The sequence below is a fragment of the Mastacembelus armatus genome, chromosome 7, assembly GCF_900324485.2.
Source record: "Mastacembelus armatus chromosome 7, fMasArm1.2, whole genome shotgun sequence".
Lineage (NCBI taxonomy): Eukaryota > Metazoa > Chordata > Actinopteri > Synbranchiformes > Mastacembelidae > Mastacembelus > Mastacembelus armatus.
Window position 1 is genome coordinate 157076 of NC_046639.1, and position 16362 is coordinate 173437.

At 41.0% G+C, this 16362-nt stretch overlaps 1 protein-coding gene across 1 annotated transcript; it reads right to left on the reverse strand.

Moving 5' to 3' along the window:
- Nucleotides 1-3998: 3998 nt before the first annotated feature.
- On the reverse strand, nt 3999-15134 carry LOC113146039 (voltage-dependent L-type calcium channel subunit beta-4-like). The gene is made up of 14 exons (XM_026333244.1): nt 14894-15134; nt 11758-11877; nt 11454-11576; nt 11241-11362; nt 10951-11003; nt 10553-10572; nt 10243-10323; nt 8585-8643; nt 8277-8377; nt 7982-8133; nt 7679-7774; nt 7381-7551; nt 7242-7289; nt 3999-7154 (listed from the first exon to the last, which is right to left on the reverse strand). The coding sequence occupies exons 1-13, from the start codon at nt 14936-14938 to the stop codon at nt 7260-7262; spliced, it is 1173 nt and encodes a 390-aa protein (XP_026189029.1). The 5' UTR covers nt 14939-15134; the 3' UTR covers nt 3999-7154; nt 7242-7259.
- Nucleotides 15135-16362: the final 1228 nt, after the last annotated feature.

Here is a 16362-nt window from a genome sequence, read left to right on the forward strand (position 1 = left end):
TTCCTGCAGAGAATGAAAGAATCGTCCCCTGTGATTGTGAACTCGGTGTCTGGCTGTCGGCGGATGCCCGCAGTTGATCTGATTGAATTTGCCACTGCGGCTCTTTATACAGGCGAGCAGCAGCCAATAGGAGCTCAGCATTCCACAGGCTTTCTCACATCCCCCTTACTACGCGCAGTGATGTTCACAGACAGCAAAACAAGTTATTTTGTCAAGGGTGAGAGAGCACTGACGAACTAACCGAGAATTATTTGAGATTTTGTTCAGAATAGAATAATTGCATAGATTTACTACTTGATAATAAGCAAACTTGATAATATCAGCAAATAATCGCATCCCTCTGCAATATAAGTGTTTAACATCACATTTTAGAGTTTATAAAAAAGCAGTCACCTCAGACTGTGTCACCCTTGGCTGGATCCTGTCACTTGGACTCCTGCAAATCTATTGATTAGTCTGACTTCACTGGATCGATTACATACCAATAACAAGACAATGGGGCTGATAGACCAATCAACGTGGACTAATTAGTTTACTTTAATCTGCACTACAGAGTGAAGTCAGTTTTACATAAGCGACACAGCGTCTTTGAAAATGACCCTTCTTCCCACTGAGTCAGAATTAGGAGACGTGGGGAAGGAGATGGTGTATTTAACTGTGATGTGTGACAGATAGCGCTCCAACGCCACAGATAAGATTTTAAAATTAGTCTGACCTGTGTCTGCGTATTTCAATGTAACACCACCCTGCTGACACCTGATGGGACGGTGTGAAACCCCCTGATAGGTGACCACAGGGTCAAATCAGAAGTCTTTCCTCGCACATGTGACGGTCAGACCCCTGGAGACACATAGGTACTGACATTCACACCTTGAAGGTTATTACTGTATGGAAGCACCATCTCATTATTAGTAAAAGGAGAATTAAAAGATAATGGTCAATTAACCTTGTCTGGCAGCCTGGCGGCTGATTTACTTCCTGTTGCCAATCAGAGCCTTTGCAGTTTTTGCCCCAGTGGGTCAAAGCAATTTGTTTTTGCTAAAAAACAGCCCATATCATTCACCGCCCCCATGCTGAGACTTGTCTGTGCTTTATAGCCCAATATGTCTTGTTGTCATCATACACAACTCTGATTGTGGGGGTTGTGTCTGCATGCCAAGGAGAAAATGCTTTGTGTTGCTGTCAGCATTTCATTTCCATCAATTTGACCAAGTGCGCTGTCTCTCTTTACTCATTTATTTCTCTGTGGTTTAGTGCATCCTATCATTTTATACCAGGCTTTCAAGTAAATGCTGTTATAAAAAATACCGCTCACAATCAGTATTGCACAAATGCTTGGTTGCAGTACTATTTTATGTTTGCCAATATTTTGTATTAAAAATAGATTTTAAAATTCCCCCACATTCATAGTATTTATCCTGCAATAACATAGACAACAGTACTTTGCCTCCAAATGCTTGTAGCCATATTGTTTCTGAAGAATACATGAATTCAGATGATTTAATATTCACTGTTGAATAGCATATAGCATGTTGTATAGCACATAGCATGTTGTGCCTTTAAGTTTTCTTATGCTGTTTCTGTTACAACATTCTGGGCTAATGGGGTTGATGAAGTCTTCAACAGAAGAAACCTCACAGTAATTAAAGTCTGTGCAGAAAAGAGAGCCAGAATATAATATATTATATATGTATATGAATATAATTCAGGCTGCATAACATTTTTTAATGCACAAGTCATTATAAATACTTGATTTTACTAAATAAGGTGGGCACTGAGGCTTTGTGTTCTGTAGAATCCAGATAATTGTGCTATGCTGTTCTTTGGTAATCAATGGCAAAAGCTAATCTTTGGAAAACTTCAATACAGAAACAACCTGGAAAAGTTGCAGATTATGAACTCTGTCTAACCCTACTGACGTGCCAACCTGGGCAGCACAGGGTTCCTCTCGCCGAACAGAGACAGGTGGCTGTGAATAGTCATCAGGCATAAAGTGACACTTTCAATATGGCTGATACTCGAAGATGTGGAGTAAACTGGGAAGGTCAGCGACTGCCCTGATGCTACAAACGATCACACCTCGATATATTTGGTGACATTGTGGGTAATTATTTCCACACGTTATAGCAGTCTGCACATAGCCTCAGGAAAACAAGTCACTGTGGTTCAAAGACGATTATCAGACTCATGAGGTGGGAGATCTCACTATGTTCCTGCCACACAGCTAATGGTGGTGTAAACATAAAGTTACTAACTTGAAGTTCACATGTGATATTTTTGGCCTAAACATGAAAAAGTGACATCATACATTTTTTTTAGCGTGTCTTGTATCACAAATATGGGAAACATGTTAAATGATGATAATGTTTAGATATGAATGGATCCTTCACAAAATTAAGTACAAGCTGAATCCTAAAGAGTGGCGTATAGATCCAGTTATGAATGATCTGAACAGATTTATATACTGTTCCTCATATGCCAGATGCCATGCATTCTAAACCTATGGGCATTAATGTGCGTCTGTAACTCTCCCTAAACTCTTCTGCTGAGACTTTTCAGAAGGTTTTGATTTTGGCTGCATGGATTTGCGCCTGTTCAGCCTCAAGAGCATTAGCGAGGCCGGACACCGATGCTGTTCCTGGCTAGCAGCTTGAGTAGCAGGGCTCTGTACAAGCCTGTGAAGATCTTCAGCACAAACTGGAAAAAGGTTTGTCCCTTTGTGCACAAAGACACATGAAAGACCACCTGACAAACACAATGTTGGACATACACTACTATTTAAAATATCATTGTAAGGTGGAACATCGAAATTTATCTTAATAGGAGCCAGGTTAGTCCTACTGTTTTGAGTGTTTGTAATACTCCAATATGTGCACATGCACACACATAGCTCCACATACAGACTACAGACAGAACAGAAGAATGAACTGTGTTTTCATTCAATTCAATTCAGTTCAATTCAACACAATTCAATTTTATTTGTATAGCGCCAAATCATCAAAATCTAAACGTGTCTAAGAGACACAGCTTGTACCACAGGTCAGAACAAGATCAAGGGTGTGATTGAAACAGTGGGTGGGTTTATTAACATTTTGAGTGAAACCAATTGAATCTAATATTGAATTAAATACAGTGCTGAGACGGTTATTTTCAACATCTACATAAATGTTAAAATCTCCCACTATAATGACTTTATCTGAACTAAGCACTAAATCAGACAGGAAGTCTGGAAATTCAGTTTTTCATATGACTGTGAACTGAGTCAGTAGTTAAACTGCAGGCAGAACCACCCTGTACTACACTTCTCATCACACTGGGGCACAGGCGACCCACTACCTGAATGGCATCAGCAGGGAAATAGCATCTGTAAGCATCAGGAAAATGCCAGTGTTACGTGCCACAAAGCACACACAATCGCAACAACATCAAAACAATTGTGCCCATAAGCCTCAGCCATCATTCATTCACAGCCGCGCAGAGTCCAACACTGAGGAGGGTTTTATACCACACTGAGACATGATTGCAAACATCCTGCTGCTCTTAATGAGGAGGCGGGGACGACTAAGGGAACTCTGCGACGTCAGACAGCTCCTGTAACCACACCCTGAACACACCCACGCACACACACACACACACACAGACACACTATACACTACACAGCTGAGCTGAAAGAGCCAGGCCACTGCTGCAGAGATGCACTTCTGACTGTGACTGCACCAAATCTCCAAACCATTACAGCACCTTGGGGGAAATGTTCTCTTAAGGTTCTCAGAAGGTTATATTGTGAAGCCTTTACAGAACCACCAGGGGATGTTGCTGGAGGGGTCCATAAAGGTTGTTCTAAAAGCATTTGTAGAACCTTCAAAGAATCACTGCAGCTGCACTGTACAGACATCTCACTACTGCCCTCTGTTGGTATTATTATGAACTACTGAGCAAAAATAAGAACAGGACACAAAAATGGTATTTAATGTTGTTTATTATTCACCCCCTCCTTCATATGTGCTATTGACAAAAGATGCACTCTGTACAAATCATAATAGACAATGTTAGATGTTATTTATCTTATCGACTTGTCAGATGTTAACATCCCATACACTAGGCAGCTTTTCCATTATTAGAGGTGGGTACAGCATAACATTTAGTGCATTTATTGCATCGTAAAGCAGATATATAAATGATAGTAGTGCAATTATGCCCCATCACAACTGAGGAGATATCTTGATAGTCTCAGCTAGTGTCTCGTCAATGCTAGCCTTTGTATTGCATACAGAATTTAGGCAAGTGAACTGCAATAAGAAATGATAGTTGTAAAAAATTGTGCTTTGGACATCCAAAGAATAACTCACTTTTTGTAGAAATTTCCTGCAATAAAAATTCCGATAAGCAAATAGGAGAAGCTGATATATTTGTATTAAAGAAGGTACTGTGCTCCCTGTGTTTCATCAACTACATGTTTGGTTTCTCAAACCTGGTCCTTCAGAAATGAACGTGGCTGTCAGTGGAAGCAATATTTATGGTGGTTCTAAATAACTGCAGTGCATCTTTTTTAAAGGAGAAGCAAATGCATATAAACACATGCTTTGTGAGGCTGCTGAACAGTTTAGTGATTAAACCCTTCCTACTTCTTATTAGCATTTGTTGCTTCTGTGCAATTGCAATAATGATGATAATATCTGCATATTGAATATACAGTATTTACAGATAGGCCTTGATAATGCATACATGAGATTAGCTACGTAGGTTGTTGATTTACTCTGACAAATGAATGGCTCATGTGAGGATGGTCCTAAAAAGCCCTTCTGATTAAACAGAAATACAATATGTCATGCACATACACTAGATTATTTACATATGTGGCGTGGTAGCTGGATACTATAGTTTTATATGATAAAAGTAGATGCAATAATATGAGAATTTCAGTGCTTGTTCAGATGGTTTCCTATTTATGCCTACTTCTAGACTTGAAATGGATGCAGATAAATTAAATAAACATTAAAGAGATGATCTGTGGCTATGTCAAGTTTAGTTGAAGCTTCTGGTATTTGCAGCCAAGACATTTAACTAGTCATATGAATAGAAATTTTGCATATTCTTAATTTATGTGGCTGCATATTAAATGTATATCCTGCAGTTTGTTTGCAATGGGAAGAGAATAAGCAGTGGACACAAGACCTCTAATAACATAACAACACCACCAGAGGTCACCTTCCATACCTTCTTCCACCTGCAGCACATATGACGATTTTAGCGAAAGGCTAAACTTAAAGAAATAATGTAAAAGGCTAATTAGGAACTAACCCTTCACAATCTTTTGATGTGCTCAGAGACCTGAATGCACCTTTTGAGGAGGAGAAGTTTTTGCAGTGATACAGCACAGTAGTCGAGGGAGGGTGCAAGTGTACACAGCATATTTACTTCGTCTCCACTGACCAACATACAGTACTTCTGAACCTCGCAACCCACCATCAACAGAGTAACTGGGAGTCTAGAGTCTACCCACATTTACCTACTACTGAGTACCAGGTATGTGTGAGATGTAAATGGTGCCACAGATGTGAAAAGAAAACAATGCAGAGATTTTCCTGACTGGTTTGTGGTAATGTATTTTAGTTCAGTGGTAATATCACATTCAGAACACTTGTTTAAGTACTATACATTTATTCTTTTTGGAACAGCTATGGTAAATCTATCTAATCTGGTCATGTACATCATGTGGTCCTAACTCCAAAAAGGACGGAGCCATTGTTCCAGTCTCAAGCTTTCAGTGTTTCAGTTTAAAACCATCACCAGGAGCAGTTTGGTTTCAGGAAACAACGTAAATGGCCAAAGAGAAGCTTAAAAGTGGAGCAATGCATGCAGACCTTTTGGAGTAACTTACACAAGTCTCAACTATGAGTGACTCTTCTGATATTTGGTAATGGCACAATTTATATTTCTCTGTGGTTCAAATAGCATCAGACACTTCAGCATGATTAGTTGAAAATGACGTGATTTATTTTGTGCTTATTATTTCTTGGGAGAGTTCTCCTGTCTGTGGGAACTATAAGTGATATTTGGTTAATATCAAATATTATATATTCATTTCAGTTAGCTTATAGGAAGCGACTGTATGCAAACAAACTACAGGTAATGTTAATAACCTTCCTAAGTTGACAGACCAGCTTTTATACATTCACAGCTACGACAAAAGATTCATATTCACTAGACTGTTGTTGTGCAACTCTGTGCTTGTCATGCATGGATAATGCACTGATATCGTGTACTGATGTGCTATACTAAGATCCAAGTGCTATTCATAGTTACAGTAAAAAAATAAATAGAAAGATAATTTAAAAAGCCCACTGGATAATCAAGGACACATAATAAGTGATAAAGGAAGACAAAAATTTTCATTTACCTTGAGCATCCCTTTGCAGGAACTGAAATGACAGCTCACAGCGAGCTGTAGAGATGGAAGACATACAGTACTGACATCCTGTCACTCCCTGACCAGAGAGGGAAGCTGGGTTCATCAAGAGGAAACCCTGGGGACCCTACATTGGGAAGCTATTCATGTTTGTATTTTGTGTTACACTGACAGCTCTGCTACACTATAGTACTGTATGTAACCTATTCGGACTTCACCGGTGCTGAATCAGCCTATCTGTGTCTCTGACGGCCACTTTTTGGTGTCTGAACACAGACAAACTTACTCAGCTTTACCAGGTGGGGGATGTGGCATCCAGTGTGAAAGCAGACTTGGAAACATCCAAGGTCCAGGTGGGAGGAAGGGTAAGGATAAGAGGGAAGGTGGTGTGCAGTGACTGCACTGCTGTACTGGTTTTTGTTACCAATGAGTGTGCAGCTGTAGAAAGTGGCCCTGAGTTGTCGCGTGGCTGTGGGAGCAAGGAGCTCTTGCCGAGGGGGCAGCAGTGAAGTGGAGGCTCGTCCGTCTGTTGTGGTGCCGGTTCACATTCCTCCTCCTCCTGCTCCTCTCCTCACCAGCCTCCTGCTCTTTCTCTGCTGAGGGACTCTCCTTTTGCTCTCTTTGCCTCAGGTGTGGCCAGAGAAAGTGGACTTGGAGAGATGAGGGCTGCTGCCCCCTGGTGGCACCCTGGTCCCTGTGCTCTACGACTTCCTGGTCTGACCCCAGCCGACAGCACAGGCAGCTCCTGCAGTGGAGCAGGAGGCACATTTGAAAGCACCAAAAGAAAGACTAAAGCTTAGCAAAGTGAGAAAGAGAAAGTAATTTATCTCACCTTTGTCTCTAGTAGTGATCATTCTATCAGCTCTTGAGTCTCAGAAAACTAGTGGGTGGACACAGGAGACAGAAAATGTGTAATTAATAATGCAGCCAAAACGTTAGTAAATCAAAGATGTGTTATGTGTTTGTCTTACCTGCTGGCTAGAGTTAGCTGAGGGTGGGGTGATCACACTTTGGTCCAGTAAGGGGTTAACAGGGGCAGAACAGGGGAGATGTGTAGCCCGCCAGTAAATTTCTAGGTACTCTGCAAGGTGTTCACATGCATCGTCCAGCTGATTCTCATCCAGGATAACATCGAACATCTCCTAATGTGTCAAAATCACATCACGAGAGACGAAAAGTAAATGTTACAGCATGAAATGATTATAAATATGAATTTTCAAAAACATTTTCTGTGTATCGTAATTTTGTGTTTTATATAGAGAGACATACAGGTGGACACTGAGCTAGCTTGTCCCCTGCCATCATCTGCACATTGAGATGTTTGCTTTGTGACTTCCCTCGTGATTTGATCAGCCTCTGAAGAACCTGTGAGATGGGCCACAAACCAAGAGTCAGAGCAATGAAGCTTGTCACATGCATGGTTCTAATTTAATTTAGTCAAATAAAGAAAAGCATCATGGCTTATCATCTGAAATATGAACATGGTTTTTCTTTTTTAAAACTCCTTTTAATGTTTTAATGTTTTAAAGCCTTTTAAAGTTCTTTGTGACATTTATGTTGGCTGTGATCTACTTTAGGCGAGGACACTTTGACATAGACGATAATGGGAGCCAGAGAGGTTTTGAGGAGCTGTGCTGGGTGGTTGATGGTGTCTGCATCCAAGACGACCAGCTGAAGAGACTTGGCCAGCTCAAAGATCCTCTCTATCTCACTCTGGACTTCAGCTGAGAACGGCGCAAAGAAAAAGATTGTGACACACAACATCAGTTACTTTACTTTGCCTTAAAGAAAGAAGAGGCATCTATTATTAGCAGGTATTAATCTTTATTTAGCAGAATAGATCAAAGACAACTTTCTCCTCACTCACCCAGACTGGAGCGTGTGTTGGATCTCTCCATTATAGCCTTCTTGTTCAGTACTGAGCGCTTTGCCAGTGACAGATCTGCAGTCACCCGTGTAATAGAGATCCTACACAAGAAGCATCTTATCACATCCACAACTGTTTCAAAGGACAAGATGAACTTGTATTCTACAGGAGCTAAAAATAAATCATCACTATCACCTGTCCTATGAAATGTGATAGGCAGAAGGCCATGAATAGCTATATAGTTTGGGCGCAGGGTTACTGTATGGTTAGCTGCAGCTGTAGAGAGAAATACACACAGCCATACCCACCTCCCATCAAATCTGTGCTTTAGGAAGTCAAACAAGGCTTTCTGCATCATGTCTGTTACCTAGGTGCCAGACAGGACAGGAAAGAGTGGAGAGAAGTAAGAAAAGAGTGTTAGGAAATAAACGCTATGTACAAAAACGTATCCCTGCATTATTGATTATATTTTTTCACTCCCTTTTGATTTAAGTAACCTTAAGCACAGTATAAGTACCTCTGTTTATGCATTCATGTATATTCACTATATATAGATTTTTATAAAGCCCACACTATATTTTAGTTGCACCTTTAAGTGTCAATACACAATATTTTTCAAAAAGAGTCTGAGATGGTGCATATTTGCTTGTGTATGTTTGTGTGTGCACTGTGTAGATGAACAGAATCAGTCTATTTTCAAACAGTCCTGAAAAATGGATGGCGTTCAGAATAAGGGATGAAGTGCACAGAGATGTTGTCCTTCCACAGTGTAACAGGAAGACTGAGAAGAAGCAAGAGGGGAAGAGAGAAAAGAGAGAGAGGCTGTGCTAAAGAACAATGGTGAGCAAGCCAAAATAATATGTACAACAGAGACAGCGAGGAGCGAGAGAATGAGAGGGAACGAAAGGAAGAAGCAGGCTGGTGCTGACCGCATCCTCGAAGCACATCTCCAGCACATCTCCAGAGTGATGCATAAATATTTCACACACAACAAACGGCCTGTGCAGTCGCAGTGGAGGCAGGAAGAAAATGTCGAAGCACAGACACATTCTCTTCAAAAACATGCTTCACATTTCAGCATGTTCATCTGCAGACCGATTCACACAAAAATCCACACATTGTGTTTTCATTATTTCATCCCATATGTGCAATAGCATGACTTATAGTATATATACAGTACATGGACATCCATTTTTGTGTGCTGTAATTTCATCAGGATGTGACTGTGGTGTTTAGTATCAGCTTAATGGAGGCAAGAGTGATTCCTTGAGCTCATTGCAAGTCAAGACCAGAGAGAACAGAAAATCCAATTCAGCTCAAACTGGAACAAAGGCTGACAAACACTAGAGACTGGGCTTTCAAATACCTTGAATTTATGGCTGCTCTTAATTATTTGTAAATATTAAATGCTCACAGTTTCATATAGTGTTTACCATGTTCAGTTTAGTGTGTCAGCAATGTTATTGTTAGTGATAATTAGCACTAAACCTAAGTAGAGCTGATGGGGGCTAATGGCAATTAGCGTCATTAGCATTTGGACAGATTATCGAATGGACTGAAATGTTGATGTAATGCTGAATCATTAGGTGGTTGATCTATCCTGTAGTTTCAGACATTTCACTCAAAACTACAAATGTCCAGCTCATGGTGCTAAAAGAGTAAAAGTCAGGGGAGTACCGCAGTCAATTGCATTCAGCCGAATGTCTGTTCAAAAACATCATGGCAACCCACCAAACGGTTGTTAAAATACTTCAGTGCACACAAACAGACTGTCATTACCATTGCTAGAGCTACTTATATACATTTTTTTTATATAAGACATATTATTGCTAGAATGACTAAAAAGTAAGTTTTTAATGATGTGAAGCGGTTGACAGTCAGCAAACACTCAACATATTCTGACCACGTCCATGTAATTAAAGCACAAAGCAGATCACATATATACTAATATTGATGGCTGTCCCACCTCATATCCTTTCAGTGAAGGGCCAACCAGCACCACTGGTCGCATAGAAGGGACCACATCATATGGAGGAACATGCTCAGTCTGTGCAGGCCACAGGCGCAGACACGGTTTGGAGGTTGAAAATATACAACAGGTTAAAGTGTGCACCACAGTTAGCACAGTTAACTCACACAAAATAATCACAGCTACCTGCTTAGAATTTCACTAGCCATACAGAGCCATACATATGCACAGCAGTGCATTAAATGTAGTAGTATATTTGAGAGAGTTGTGTAAGTGATATGCAGGAAGAGGCACAACTGAAGCATACCTGTTTCTGCTTCTGTTTGGCTTTCAGAATAAACAGAACAAACATTACACAAGAAAAAGAGAAAAGCTAACAAGATGCTCTGGGAATAAGTCATTATTTCAGTTGAAAATATTCAGGTTTCAATGCTTTACATTATCAAGGTAACATGCATGTCATACTGGGCTAAGGAAAAATACATTTATACTGTAGCATCACTTTGTGTTTGTCTAAATTTAGGAGGTCTAGTCAAAGTTTGCAGATAGGATGATTCCCAACGCATATTAATTACCGAAGGGAATGTTCTACCCAGTGAATAGTTCCTGTATGTAAATTTGACCCTGTGAGAATATTCAGTCCGAATATTCAGTTCAGTAGAGGCCGAGCAGACGCAGCAGCAGGACTCCTCTGGTCTTACTAACCTGCAGATGGTGGGGTGGATCTCCAGCCTCCAGATGAAGCGTTCCCTCCTTTCCTGTGGAGCAACATAATGCAAAGCTTCATTATGCGCAAATCCCCTCAGGAGGTAATTTAGAAGGAAGGGCTTATAAACAGAGCAACATATGAGCGAGAACGTCATGTCACCGACAAAGTTAGAGTGTGCTAGACTGGTAGAACTGGGGCAACAGAGAGAGACAGAAAGGCAAATACAGAGAGACAAGTAGAGGAGTGATAACAGAGACACAGGGAACACAGATGCGTGACCTCTGACCTTGCTGCTGCTTTCTGCTCTTGTTTTATCCTCATGGCTTCCAGTTTTACTGGGCTCGGGATGAACGTGATGTCTGCCCCTTCTTTTACCAGCCGACCAATCCACCAGTCATTGTTGTATTTCTGCACAACAGTGAAACACAACTTTTTGGACTGAGAAGGCAAAATGTGTTGAAATGAGGATGGGGTAGTCTTTGTGCTAAAAACCACTCACTTCTTTTATGTGCAGAAAATCTTTGGTTTCAAAATTAATAGCAGCACCTTGGACTGGACAATCTTCATCAAGGGCCCCACAGTAACTCACATTGGTTTTTACTGCAAATGCTACTGGTTTAGACTGTTGAAAGACAAAATAATATAAAATAATACTATTTAAAATATCTATAATGCAGAAAAAACACCGCACATCTAGAATAAAACATAATCAAACACATACATTTGAAATATGAGATCCAATACTCTACATGTTGCTCCTTACTTTAAGGACTCACATTGACCTTTGACCCTCAGGTTCTCACCTTGGCTCTCTCCAGCTGCAGCTGAGCCTGGCGCTCGGCTTCACGCCGAGACGCCTCCTGGTCCTCCTCCAGGGACAGGTCGGAATCAGAGGGTCGACTAGTGTAGGAATCGGCTGAACCCTGAAAGAACAGGGGAGAGAAATTACGGCTGGTGATAAATCCACCACAATGCAGGACCTACCACCTTGAAGTCGCTATTCAGAATTGCTCATACTATAAAAAATGTCGACTTATAGCAAATAGCTCCTACTGGCACCAAACAGGTCACCATCTCCCTCTGTGTACTTCACCTCGTTGCACTTGTTCCTGAACCTGCCCATCCTCTCCTTGGAGCCATGTGATCCAGCCTGCAACAACCAGCAAGTTCCTGCAGCTTTCCAAAGCAGCCCTCTCAGGGGACGTGCATGAGTACTGTAACAACACCAACAACCAGCACAGCCTTGTGGTCTGTTTATCCACTCAGCCAGGCACGCAAGATGCTGGCAAATGCCCAGAGCCTTCACCCATGGAAATAAACTGAGACACAATTCTAACAAAAGCACTGATAATAAGGGTTTATTTCTGCACAAATTCAAGTCCAGTAAATACACATTTCAAAAATTAGGGTCAGCCATCTGTTTGTAGGGATCTGTAACAAACCAGAGCATAGGATTTATAATTAAACTAAGTAAAACATTTTCTTTTATAGAATGACAATGATTAACTGCATGTGCAATCTGCCATTTACTCTGTACACACACGGCTCTATATACATTTTTTTAATTGAAATGACAACTTCCTGAACAAACACATTTTCCAATAAGCAAACAAACTGAATTTTCCAAAATTCAGGCACAAATCACAAGATTCAGTTGCACATATAAATGAAAAAACAAAAAAAGTCATTGGAGGCAAATATGACCCTTCCTTACACTTAACACACACGTAACCAGATCCCACATTTGTCCTCACACTTAATTTCCAATGGCTGCACTCCCAGCGGGGTGTGGGGCTCAGATGATTTACATACCAGACAGTAGCACCCACATAAGACAGCTGCTCCATAACAACGTCATCCTCTTCTTATCTATCCTCCACCATCTCCATCTCTCCTGTGCTTTTCTCCTAGAAAAAAACTGTTACGCGTCAATGCAGTGCAGAGTTTTTGGATCTCATTTAAATATCAAAGCCCGCCAGAGGTGGAGCAGAATCTGATGAGTCGACCAGCAGAAGAAACAAAACCTAATTAAAACAGACTGGTTTCTGCAGATGGATGAAGTGGACTTAAATCTCTAAAATATCTCTACACTGTTGTCCCCTATAGTAAGGACATAATATATAAATAATGTAACACCAATGAGAGAATACTAACCACACTTTTTGGACCTGCACAGTGAAAGAGTAGGTTTGTCCTTTGCTAAAGAATCACAGAGCTCTGCTTAAAACTCCATAGATTCCCAATAAGGCTCTTCAGCCATGCAAACCTGCAGGTGTTACCTTGGCAGATACAGAAAATACATACAAAGGATAACATGTTTCATTCTGTCAGCAGTTGCACTGTACTGGTGCACTACTACTCACAATGCATCCCAGATATTTACAGACACGTATGACTGTGTGACCTTTTAACACAAAGAGTGAAAATGTTTTTTAGACTGTACCTTTGAAGATTCTCTACTTTGAGTAACCAAATGGCTTTTACATTGCTTTCAGTTCTACTTTAAATAACATCATGCAAACTGATGTGGCCTCAGTGTTGCTCAGCAGGCTCTGTCTTCGTCCATCTGTTCCTCCCCAGTGCCTTCCACCTGTGTAATAGGTGCCTAGTCTTCACATATTAGCCTCCCAGCGTATTCAACGGTGCTGTGTCATTCAAAGCTATTAGAGAAATTTCAGACATTTTGGTATTTCTCATTGTAAAATGGCATGAAGAGGAAAATCCACACTGGTGGTGTTTGAAGATGCCATGTAAGGAGCCTGCAAGCTTCGAAATAAGCTTAATAATTGTTTAGCCAACACATCACTTTAATGGAAAATGGAAGTTATGTCACTGTTTCATTAGTGATATACTGCAAGCTTCAGATATCACTTTTTCCAAACATGTAGGATTTCTACCAATATAAATTTGTTTTTAAATAATTGGATATATGCATAACAGGTAGTATAAGATACAAATAACACCTGACCACAGTGTGCTCAGTAGCTGCTTAGACAAACTGCAGTGCTTTAACCCTCCTGCTCACTTGGATCAATAGTGTCATTTAATACAATCACAGGGATGCAGGTCTCAGTGTTGGGACAGCATTAATGTGTCTGGCAAACTCACAGCTCATTGCCCAATGAAACTGCCTTCATAAAAGTGAGGATGTAAGAGACAGGGATGAGAAAAAGAAATCTCTGGGATACTCAAAGTCCTATTAGAGGCTGAAACGTGGGATAATGACACTGCAGCAGTTGTGGATTCTCACCAGCAGAGGGTAGCCTGCACATTACAAATAGCTTGGCTTTCTCAAAGAACAATTGCAAATAACACTTTCCTTTAACCATGATTCAGTGACTGCTGGTCTGTCAATACTTTGTTTTTGAGTTAGTGTGTACAATAGTTGACAATACGCATGAATTTGTTGTCAATGTATGTAAATTTATAAATATTAATTCCATGTGTTCTTTATTGGTCAGAAATATGGATTTATATGAATTTTTGAAACTGACAGTAGACTTTGCATGGGTAATTAAAACAACTGAGCAAACAAAACTACAAGTATAAGCACAACTAAAATATTTATATTTTATAGATAGGAATGAGTTCATAAAAGTGCAGGAGACTCCACCAAAAAAAAAAAACAAAGTCAAAATCCCTGACATTCAACAGATGGGCCTCCCAGAAAACAGAAGTGCAGAGTAGCAGAGCTGAGCTACATAGATAAACTGCAGGTGTACAGTATGTTCAAAGCAGAGGAGAAAAGGTGGGATGGTACGAGAGGGGAAGACGGGAGATTCTGACAAAGTGAGTGAACCAGAATAGACTCCTGCAAAGACAAGAGTGAGAGGGAAGGGAGAAGAGAAAAAACAGAAGAAAATGTCTCAGAGCAGACAGATGAGGGTCAAGTTGCATGCAGAGTTGTTAAAACAGAAAAGGGGAACATCAACAGCGTACCTTATTACAGATGAGTCCTGTAGCGCTCGAGTCTGAGGCAGACATGATTCTGCTGCCCGCGCTCTCTTTTCCCCCATTGCACAGAAAAGGCTGAACCCTCCTCCCCTCGGCCACGTGCTTATTGGGAAGAGAGGGAGGTGCTCACCCTAAGTGCTTCACAGCTGACGTTGCTGCGCTTCTCCAAGAACCATTTCCTATACAAAATTGATGCCCTGACTGCAGCACTGGTGTGTACACGCCCTGGTACTGGTACAGTACAGTGGGGTTTTCAGCTTTGAGCCAGCCCTGGAAGAAAAGGAGCTTTCCTCTGGTTTCATGCATCATCTCTATCTCCTCCCCTCCCCTGAGTGCCCCGAGCCTCCCCTGTGCCACAGAGCTCATGTATCACTCTCCAGCATCACAACCCATGCAAGTTCTATTCCCACTTTGAGAGATCCATAAAAAATCAGCCTTCTCTACTGACAGGGTGGTTTGGTGTTTACTCAAACACTGCAGAGTATAATTTATCACTTCTATAAATAAGACAGAACACAGGCGTTATGTAAGCCATGCTAAATGTTAATACAATAACCAAGCAAGGAAAAGCTGAGAGACAACTGAGTCTGTAATTGTAATTCTACTGCCAATTGGTGATATTTCACTGAACGGGTAACCTTTTCAACTGCAAGAATGGCAAAACCAACACGGAGGATGTATAACTAGTGGAAGGCAATACTGGAGCGATGAAGGGGAATAGAGGAGGGCAGGGCTGTGCCCGCCTGCCTGTCTCCCTGCCCTACACCATCCTTCTGACAGGAAGGTGATGCATGAGCATACAGTACAGAAATGCAGCAGTGAGTCAGCAAGTAACCATCTATCAGATGTCTTAATAAGCCAGTAGAGAGATCTATATTGTTCCTGGCAAGCCAGGGCCTCATGCCTGCTCTGCAGGTCGCCCCAGGCACTAAGACCCTACTTTGGCATCCATTAGGTTGGCTCTCCCTCACCCTCATTCAACTTTGACTGCTTAAGAATTAAGTGCACTCCACTAGGACTTTTAGCCAGAAATGTCTCAGAGCTATATTTTTGTATGGCTTTTCAAGCTGAAAGGAAGTAAGCAGGCAAGCATACAAACACACATACATGGGGGTAATTGAAACAAAGAAAAATGGGAGCTAGAAGAAGAAAGAGTGGGGCAAAGAAAAATCATGCTTGTACAGCAAATCTGCTAGATGGAGGAAGATGGTGAGATCCTAAACTCCGAAAAACCACCAGTAATTTTCTAACTCTTTGAGAAAACCTCATTTTTTCTGCTTTGTATGTATTAACTCTGCCAGCTCTTCATGAGGTAAAGGAAGTGAGAAGAAAACAGGGTGACGAGGGGAGGGGATGAAAAGTGCTTTAGAACAATAAGACCAGAGATTAACAGCAGAATCGCTTCTATTTGGTTATTTTTTGCTGTTCGCTCAATCTAAATATAGCTCTCCCCT